Raw genomic sequence first — 10,517 nt, forward strand, 5'->3', positions numbered from 1 at the left:
ATATGTTCAGCCTGGAGCCACGGACGGTGGAAGATTTCCGTTCCCAGTGCACGTACCTTCAGACGTCTCCAGAGTCCCTCTTCACAAAGAAGTCTATTTGCACCCTCCAGACCACGGATGGCTTTCGAGCTCTAATTGGGTGGACACTCTCTGAGACCACATACAACTACAAGGAAAACATGGATCTGGTGGAATTTGTAACTCTTGAAGACGAAGAGGTCGAAAAAACACTCAAAGAGAAATTCAACATAACCCTAGATAGAAAACTTGTCCCAATTAATGTCAAAGGATTTTACACCATTTAGAGGACCACAAACCCCTAAATAATGCCACATATGTACAGTACTTTCCACTGTCTGTGCAGTTGCTACTGAAAGATTGTGGGATTCTTTCACAGGCGAAGAAAGGAAAAATACATTAACAGCAGATTAAAGTGAATCTCTGGGAAAAATCCGAATTTAAGACTTTTCTGTCAGGTAGATAGAATTATTTGCTGTGAAATGACTGCAGTTTAATTTTTGGCAGAAATGTAAGATCCGATTTGAATCTGGTTATGAACTTGGGTAATAAATATGTCTGGGGGATTTTGAAGTGCCTATAGCACATCAATAGGAGTATGGATTATTAATTGTGATATGCTGCCAACACATTTGCTGTGGTTATTAGAGAGAGAAAAGTAATATGTGAGCTTTTAGACAATGGAGCACACACTTAAAACTTCATTTCTCACAAGATCTAACCACTCACAGCTCATTTCATTTCTCTACCTTTAATAGGTACCTTTTACTTTCTAAGTAAAACAATGTCATCTTTGAAAGAAGCAATAGGAAGCATAACACTTTCACCATCATCCTTGGACAAAACATAGTCCTAGATGAAAATTACCATCATGTGCAGTCCCTTTGTCACTGCTGCCATTAATGGCCCAAAGTGATTTTTGGGCCGTATGTATTTTCTGGTGATGAAAATTGTGTCTATTGCAACATTACTGTGGCTGATGGGCTCCGAGGAGGCACCTCCAAGCTTCTGCTGGTGTAATCATCCTGTAAAGGGTGACTGGTGCTTAAACATCACAACTGCCTTTGTTTGCTTCTGTCTCAAAAGGGGTGGAAATTTTGTACTTTTAGCATTGCAAGCCATTCAGATAACAAAGGTGGAACAATGAAGCTAACCCCACTATACATTTATTTTTGCCCTCTCTGTGTAGAGCAAATATGGAGAAATCTATGTGGCTGTCCTGACCAAGTACCACTTGGCACAGAATCTTTAGTGTCACAAGTGAGAATTCAGATCTATCAATGTGAAACTAAAAAAAAAAATAAATCTCTTTCTTTAGAATTATTTCACAATCACATTTCCCCATTTTTTTTTTTTTTTAAAAAGCACAAACAAGGAGAGCACTGAGAAAGGGGAAACATTCTAGAAAAAAACCAGCACTAACACTGAAAAAGATCCTTTCTCCCCCAATCTATGATAATCCTGAATGCTGGGCAAATGTTGATTCCTCACACTGATAGCCTATCTTTTTGCTCAAAGACATCATCTGATCATAAATCTCACAAATGCTGTAAGTGTATATCTGAAAATAAAGGAAAATAAAACCATAAAGAGCTGCTGTAAATACAGCCTCACTTCCCTACTGCATGACTCCTGCACACGGTTTGCAAAGGAAGATAGGTCTGTTCAGTCATGCTGTCAATCTGCTGGCCAACACTCCCCACCAGGAACTTTCTGAAGGAAACAGACCAACATTGAACAAATCTGACAGCAGTGATGGAGAGGGTAAGTTCCTCCAGGTTCCTGGAAAAAGAGCTTGTAGGCTGAAGAAGCTGATCACCAAAGAGAAGTCACCTCTTCTGCAGGCTCAGGAGCCAACAGCTCTGGGCTGCCCAGGATGCTTGCTGGCTCTTTACTCACCGGCCATGGTGGCAGCCAGTGTCCTGGGTGCACGTGGACTTGCACGGGGATGAGGAACTGAGGACCAAGCAGGAGGCAGCTGAGGCCATTGAAAGATTTTACTGAGGTGGGAACAGTTTTTCTATAAATACCAGAACTGAGGACTTTGTTCTCTAATTTGTGTTCATATTATTCTCTCATACTAAGGTCCCATTAAGGGGTTTTGCCCCTTTCTAAATGATTGATCAAACTGAGGCATTCACCAAGACCCCATGGAACATTATGAGCTTCAGAACACTTACCACCTCCATTCTAGCTGACAGAAAATCCCATCTGCATTCACCCAGTTCACCAAACCATATTTCTCTGCCATGAACTACACTTCTTTTCTGGTGCTTCTGCCTCTTGAGGACACCCATTAGCAGATGGGTTATTTTGCCTCCATACCTCCCCAAGGATGTTCCTGCTGCTGCTCCCAGGTAATTGCTCAGTTTATGGAGTGCAAGGGTTTCTTGGGCAGAAGTCTACAGACTCATATTGGTACTTCTAATTGTGTCTGCTATGGTGGGATTCAACCCAAATACCCCTTTTTACTATTCAGCTCTTACGAAGATCCGTGGGGCTCCCCATGACTGAATCTGCAGCCCTCTCTGACTCATCTGTTGATAACCACTCTCCAAGTGGGATTTTTCTTCGTGATGTGACAATTATCACCAGGCCCTCATACAGTAGCTAGTAGGAGGCTGTGCTTTGGGTTTGTGCTGGTCACAGTCCTGGTCACAGAGGGATGTGTTAGCTGCTGCTGAGCAGGGCTTGCACAGAGCCAAGGCCTCTCCTGCTTCTCACCCCACCAGTGAGTGGGCTGGGGGTGCACAGGGAGCTGGGAGGGGACACAGCCAGGACAGCTGGCCCCAACTGACCAAAGGGATATTCCACACCAGATGTCATGCTCATACAGAAGGCTGGGGGGAGAAGGGGGGACATACAGAGTGATGGCATCTGTCATTCCAAGTCATGGTTACGTGTGATGGAGCCCTGCTCTCCTGGGGATGGCTGGACACCTGCCTGCCATGGGAACTGCTGAATGCATCCCTTGTTTTGCTTTGCTTGCATGTGCATGGGCAAACCACGATAAGGGCAGATGCTCTCCCAGACTCTGAAGAAAAGAAACAACCAAGTCCTTAAAGCACCAGCTCTCAGAGAAACTTACATTCACATGCAGAAGGGGCACACGGGATATCTGATGTCCTTCTCCACCACTATGCTTTATTAACACTGAGAAAAGTTTAATTAGAGAGCCTGAGCTATGGTGCAGTTTTAGTTGACTGTTGCTGAAAGAAAGCAGAACAAACTCTTATAACCCCTCCCCACCTAGAGCTTGTCTAATTCCAAACACAATTGGAAAGTATGGTACTCCAATTAACAGCAAGATGAGACAATTTCTTTTTCAGTCTGAATGCTGGACTGAGTCCCAGAATCCCAGCACAGCTGCCCGTGGCACACGCTAGGCCCAACAGCAACGGCAGCCAGTGCGACTGTGGAGTTGTATAATGGACTGTCTTATTAGAAAACAAGGCACACCAGGAAAGAAACACAGTTCAAAACCCACAGCACCACTGGACATCCTCTCCCCCTCCCCAAAGAATCAAAGTTTAATCAGCTCATGCATTACTAAAGGGAAGTACAGGATGGCTCATTTCAGTTGGACTCTGCTCCTGGACTTTTTAAGAGCCAGTATACTAGGCAGAATAAAAGTAAGCTGAGAAGCATCAGCAAGAATGATGAAGTTATTCAATATTTACATGTTTTTTCCTTTGTCAGCAGTTATTACAGAAATGAATGCTGTCAGCCTGTCAAAGGGAGGGACAAAACTTCACTTGACAAGAGACCTGCTTAAACTTAACACTGTGAGCTGTCAGTGAGCACGAACTACAAAACACACTTTGCTTTGTTTGCTTTAACAGGTACCTGTTTGTGCCTGCTGCACTAACTCCTGGTGTCTGATAACTCTGCATCAACTAAATTTTGCAAGTAGCAAACAAAACTTCTTTAACAAGAAGGCTTACTACCTATCCCAACTTGCTCTTGTTCTCCAAAGAAATGCTTTTCATTTAGAAACACAACAATGTGGGAAAGTTCCACAGCTTAAAAAAGACACAAAAAAATGCATCTGCATTTGAGACTGTGTCAGAGCCAAGAAAGCTTGAATTAATGTAGCTTCAATTATGATTATTTCACTGCTACACTTACATCTCTGTCTGGAGTAGCTCAAGCACAGATTTTATATTGCAGAATGTTTCTACCCTGGCTAGGAAGGTAGAGTCAGACTTAAAATATATATATATGTGTATTTATAAGGTTGGAAATATAGATGGGTATTTCAGAAGACCCCATCATAAAATGCCTGCTTCTAACTTTTGGCACTCAAAGTATATTTAAAAAGCCACATAGGGCTGACTTTTAGTTTTGGCTTGCTCATAATGATGCACTATGACTAGTGCTTTTAAAGGTGTATTTTTACAAACTTCCCATGAAGAAGAGATTGTGCTAAAAGTCTGTGATTGGCCTTACTGTAGCATTGCAACAGCTCACCGAGCCACCAGACACACGTGAACACCAAAGGACCCAGATTTGAAGATAATAAACCAAAAATCTACCATTTCTTCACAGTTGGTGTTGGGCATGTTTAGGCAACAGAAAAACCACCCTTCCCTCCCTCCCAAGTCCCAAAGCCATGGATTTCCTAGGAAGCTGTTCAGAGCTCACTCATGCCCTTACCCACAGGCCATGTCACTCACATTTCCAGCCATCCCCTCAGGCAGTAACATGAAGTTAAGGACCAACACCCTTTCACTGTGCAAACCTACCCCCCACTGGACTGAACAGAATGCTGCAACGCAGCACAGCTCTCTGCACAGAGCCTCTGTGAAGAAAGAGTTCATCTGAGCTACTAATCCTTATCAAAACTACCCAAAAGCTCCATTGCATAACCCAGCTGGAAGCTTCTCCAAGGTTCTCCTCTTCCCTTTCTCTCAGGGTGTACAATTGCAGTGACATCTCCTGGTTGCTGGTGGTTCACCAGAACACTCTTTACCCCCTGCCAAGTACCCAGCATAGCTGTGTGGAAATCCTCCCTCTGTTGAAGAAATGCATTCAGATAGAGGGGAATCATTTTCCTACTAATAAGCAAGCAAGAATAATGGGATATATTCTGAGTTTTTCTTGTGATGACCAACAATAAATCATTTCTTAGTTCAGGTCACATCTTCCATGGAAGAAAAATGTCTCGCCATCATTAACTTCTTTTCAGCTAGCAATAATATATGATCAGGTTTTAAGTAATTGAACCAGTAGCATTTAATTAGCTCTGAAGAACTACCTCAGATCATGAATCACAGATTTTCCACCTGTATGAGGTCCCCTTACTAGGTTAAAAGTGTATTTCTCTTTCCATGTGCGATCCATCTTGAATATCTAATGAGGTGCTCTTGATATATGGATTATAGTTCATATATCACACAAAATACAGCAGACACAGTCTCTTTCTTTATATAATTGAATTTCATGTCTGGCTTCACCAAGTTGTTAAAAAATACAATAATAAAAAAAAGTCTCTTGCATCCATGACAGAATGGCCACTACGTGTTTCAATTTAACACATTCCTTTCTCCAGAGAGTCAGCATTAAGGATGAGTAACTTAGAGATCTAGCCAGGGAAATGAAGTAATAGAAAGAAATATTTCTTATTGAAAGGCAGGATACAGAGAACTGCTGTGATTTTACACAAGACCACATTGACATTTTTCAGCAGGCCCACAGCACTGAACAAAGAGCAGAGTGTTTCTGTCCTAACATCATTTCAGGTGCCTTCACTGCATGCTAAACAGAAAAATTCAGTGTAGTCAACTAATATTTGGGAACATCCACAGCCTGTGCAAAACAGGACCCAGCAAGAACTTTTACATTCTATTAGCAAAACCAGAATCAGTAACCACAGAAAAGCCTGTTTCTAGTCAGCTTTCAAATGTTTCTCAAGTCATTACTACGCTTCTACAAGACCTAGACAGTTGCAAGAGTGGATTTTTATTCTGACAAAGAGGTAAGATTAGCAAGCTTCTGTTGGAAGACAGAAATTAAGATTCACAATCTGCTCGAGTGTCAAACTACATGTTGCCCAATACTTGGCTTGCTCTCTAAAAAACAGAAGTTTAATACAGACCTCTGTGTTCTTAAATAAGCTTTATATAAAAAAAACGAAGTTCAATAAAATGGATTTTAGCTCTGTTCTTTTCCCATCTTATTTTTGGCATGGTAAAAATAAAACCAAACCCTAACATGTTTCTGCTGATTTTTTTCAGTTTGAAGACAGCATAGGTTTTCATTTTCATATTAAAAACCAGCAGTGAAAGCTGACCTGCCTTAAAGGATTGGACAAAGCTTGTCTCTACTCCAAATACTTCTTTCAGATGTTATCATAAATTGTAAATAATGTTGCTGTTGATTGCATGTGACACACAATCTACTTATGCACAACATTTGAAAATTGATGGTATTAGTGGCCCAGACATTAAAAGCTGCTGAGAGAGGAAAGGATGTATGACATCCATTACAAACACATCCACTTTGAAAAATGTTTGCCATGTTGGTGGTAAAAATTTCAGTGAGAACAGACTCAGATTTACAAATCTATCCTTTACATTAAATAGCTATTGCCAGTCCGTGGTACTATATTTGGTAGATAACATTTCTATTAGCTCCAGTTGTGCAGTTGACATTAATCCTGAGGTTTTAAGAACTTTTTCTTAGCTTTTTTACTAGGTCTTGTGTTAGTATTCCCATCTTCATCTTCATCTTGGAGTACACGCTGGTCTCTTTTTCTCAAGAACTTCTTCCCTATTGTTCCCACTAATGTCTCATATCTGTAAAGACATTAAAAATGTACAGCTTTGATTAAAGTCAGGGAAAACTTCAATGGAGCAAATCATAAATCTAATCAACAACTAAAGTGGTGTAAAAAAAATGGTAAAAAAAGTTAAACTATGCCATTGTTCTTTGTTCTGACAGCTGGGGTTTGTTAGCAGGCTTGAACAGGGGGGGAATTAACATGGAATACCTGGACAGCAAAGGGCAGAAAACACCCACAAGATATTTCACCTCCAGAATTGATGAAGATTTCGCTGAATACACACCAGAATTCCTGGAAAATCAGTTCAGTAAAGTACCATATATCTGTTGAAGTTATTTTTTTTGTTTGCTTGCTTTTTGGGTTTACTTTCCCACACAAAGTGCAGTAACTTATCATATTCCTAGGTAATAATGACTATGTCATAAAATATAACTTGCCTTCTGGCCATTTCTTCATCTGACACATCAGCCTCCATTTTATCATCCACTTCAATTTCTTCTTCCTTGCCCTGAGAGTTCATTTGGATCATTAACTTCTGGAAATGAAGTAAGAAATAGCTTAACATGTAGGCCTGACACAATGGCAACTATGCTGAAATTCACTGGTAGTAGAAATGCATAAAAGGTAAGACTCAAATTTAATGATTTACTGTTTCTGGTCAGGCTAGGACACGCTGTTATGAAAACTCAAGAAGAAAAGGCAACATCCCTGCCTGTTGCTAAGATGAGCTTAGAGACTGCCTTTGGGAAAAGAGGCAACACAGAGACAGGGGTTTCAATGTACTGTGCTAGTCAAACACCTTCAAGGGCATGCTACACATCTCCAGGAGACCAGGGAATTAGAACAGAATTGACTGGAACAGCTTGCCCAGAGAAGCTGTGGATGCCCTCTCCCCCACAGCCAGGCTGGATGGGGCCTTGAGAACCTGCTCTAGTGGGAGGGGTCCCTGCCCATGGCTGGGGGGTTAGAACTAGATGATCTTTAAGGTCCCTTCCAACCCAACCCATTCTACGATTCTAATTTTTCATTGTGATGTTAGCACATAGTCCTTGAAATGGTTTTGTTAAGAAGGAAACTTCCGGGCAAGGATTTACAGTAAACTACTACTAGTAAAAATCATGAAGCAATAATATGCCAAGTCACAATGAGAGCAAGTTCAAAGTAACTACAGGAAACCTCTAGCAAATCACCTTGCATAGCCTTCTGCATACCTGTTAGTCTTTACACCCTTATCCTCTTGCTTCAGTTCAGTGGTAAGATTTTTATTACTGTCTCAGTGTACTTCTAGCAGCATGAATCAGGCCAGAAAACAATTAAAGACTCTCTTGCCCAGAATTTTTACCTTGAAACTTTCAGCCCACCCTTACACAAGTAATTGTTGAACAAATAGGGTTGAATGTTTGTATGATTTGACTCTAAATTAAATAGCGGGAGGAAAAGTGAGCTATTGTTTTGGTGAGCAGTACATGGGACAGTTTCAAGGAGGGAAAATCTGCAGGAGTCATGCAATTACTGGCCATTAACACAGGAAATAAAAAGCTTCTATTTACCAGATGCTGCACTGATCAATGTTTTATTTTGAATCATGGATTTCCCATGCATGGGAGGATTTATGGGAGGTGCTGCAAAGGCCAAGCAACATGCAGTGTGAACACTGAAACCCCCAGCCCCACAGGCTTCAATCCTAATGTGAGACCACATCAAAACAGAACATTTAAAGGTACCTCAACTTCTGGGTTGAATCCTTTGAAGGACATTCTGCCATAAAGTAGATCCTCACATGGCATAAAGCTCCTCTCTTCTATTATAAAGCTCCTGCATAAAACCCCACACCCAGCATTTAGTCAAACAATGCACTTCAAAATAATCAAATTAAACAAATGCAGAAAGCATTTGCTGCCTTCCCCCCCCACTAATAAACAAAACCACAGTGTATTTTAAACCATCAACTACTTTCTGAAGCTTAATTGCACTGATAAATCTTCCAGTACAAGGAGCTTGGAGTGCAAAGAAGTACTTTTTGCCAGTAAAGCTGTGCCAGTTCCACAAGCAAAATTAACTCTCCTGACAAAAAGCACTCTTCACTGGTATGATTCCACCTACATTAATACTTCTGCCAGAATAAAAATACCACATAAATATCACTCTCCAGGTGGCATTACTCTACCAGCAAAAGCTTCTAATTAATTTTTCATTGTGATGTTAGGCCTGGCATTAGTTGAGTCTATCAGGATATAAACCACTGTGTAATTCTCTGTTCAGCAGAGAAAGATATCCCCTTTCTCCCTCCTTTTTTCCCCCCCTTTTAATGAGCATGGAGTGAGAAAAGAAACATGACCCTGAGGCATTCATAATACACATTAGATAAAAGCACTTCCATGAATTGTTCCCCCTTTTCCTCACACACCTGCACCTCTTCCCTTGTCCTCCTCACCACATAAAACAAACTCCTACCATCACAGGAAGTTAAGCTGAAGAGATCAAGCTCACTCTCCTACCTCAAGGTAGGATCAGTTAAACATGTACCATGAACAGCAGAGGTCCATCTAACCTGTCCTCAAAAGATTTCCAGAAATGAAGAATTCAGTGTCTCCTTAGGCAATCTATACCAGGGCTTCAATAGCCTCATTGTTAGAAAAATTCTCCCAATGTCCAGCTTAAACCTTCCTTGGTGCAACTGAAGCTCAAATACCTTTTAGTCATATCCACCAACAGTAATAGAAAATACTTTATCAATGACCTTATTCAACTACACTCAATTCCTTGGATCCCACCTTTTTAAAAATTATGTATGTTCTCTCTCAATGGAATTTTCATCCTCTTTTGAAAGGACAAAAATCAATTTTAAAAGTAGTTCTGCTATTTAAAGCACCTTTCTAAGCAGCAAGAATAGACATTTTCTTGCTTATTAGCCAAGCCTTCCTTTATTTTTGCTATTATCTGTTTCAAAAACAGGATTTGAAGCGAACCAGACTCAAGAAGACAGAACTGTCCTGAATGGACCTAACTGTGTGACTGGAGCTGAATTTACTAACACAAGGTTTCAAATTGTTTTCAAATGAAGAGGAAAATGCAGCAATGAATGAGTTGGTCCCTGCCTGAAAGAAACTAATTACATGCATCTACAAGAATGTGTGAGTGAGAGAAAAAAACAGGCACAAGAAATGAAAGTAGGTCAAACTGCACTAGGCAACCTTGAGAATGTGCCTGAAAATAAGTAATAAAAAAAGCTGAAATGCCAGTCTGTCACTATTTTTGCTTCTGTTAATTGGTTATTAATAATATTTCTTTTATAGGGGGGGGAAAAAAAATGTCTGTTCTAGTCCCACTCCACAACAGTCCAATGAGGGTAAGAAGCAGAAAATGGTATGAGCTTACTCTTTCTCCCTTAGATCTGGTAAATCAAGATACCAGTGTTCTTCACTAATTATCTTCTTTTCTTCCTCTTCTAGCTGTTTTTTAGTTTGTGAATCCAAACCTCTCTGCATGAACTGAAAAGAAAGACACAAACAAACAGCTTCAGGTTTTTTTCATCTTGAGTATATTCTGAATGTGCAATAATTACATGAGACAATTATCCAACATATCATACTTAGCAGCTGATAAAAAGTAAATGCTTTCTGTGATTTTTCTCTGGGCTTGGTCTAAGTTGGGTCAAAAAGGCAATGGAAAAGTAAACAACTGCTCATCACAGCCATCTACTGAAAATCAACAA

The 10,517-nt window shown here is 40.5% G+C and overlaps 2 protein-coding genes across 2 annotated transcripts in view; one reads left to right on the forward strand and one right to left on the reverse strand.

Annotated features, from left to right (window-relative positions):
- Positions 1–305, forward strand: part of LOC103777208 (arylamine N-acetyltransferase, pineal gland isozyme NAT-10) — an 891-nt gene extending 586 nt beyond the window's left edge. Inside the window, exon 1 of the mRNA XM_008944752.1 lies at positions 1–305. This exon is cut by the window's left edge and continues 586 nt beyond it. Within this exon, the coding sequence (XP_008943000.1) occupies positions 1–305 (305 nt within the window).
- Positions 306–6,670: 6,365 nt separating this feature from the next.
- On the reverse strand, positions 6,671–10,290 carry MPHOSPH6 (M-phase phosphoprotein 6). The gene is made up of 4 exons (XM_008944753.1): positions 10,181–10,290; positions 8,527–8,617; positions 7,240–7,337; positions 6,671–6,815 (listed from the first exon to the last, which is right to left on the reverse strand). The coding sequence occupies exons 1-4, from the start codon at positions 10,288–10,290 to the stop codon at positions 6,671–6,673; spliced, it is 444 nt and encodes a 147-aa protein (XP_008943001.1).
- Positions 10,291–10,517: the final 227 nt, after the last annotated feature.

Source organism: Merops nubicus, unplaced genomic scaffold, assembly GCF_000691845.1.
Source record: "Merops nubicus isolate BGI_N331 unplaced genomic scaffold, ASM69184v1 scaffold12627, whole genome shotgun sequence".
Classification (NCBI taxonomy): Eukaryota; Metazoa; Chordata; class Aves; order Coraciiformes; family Meropidae; genus Merops; species Merops nubicus.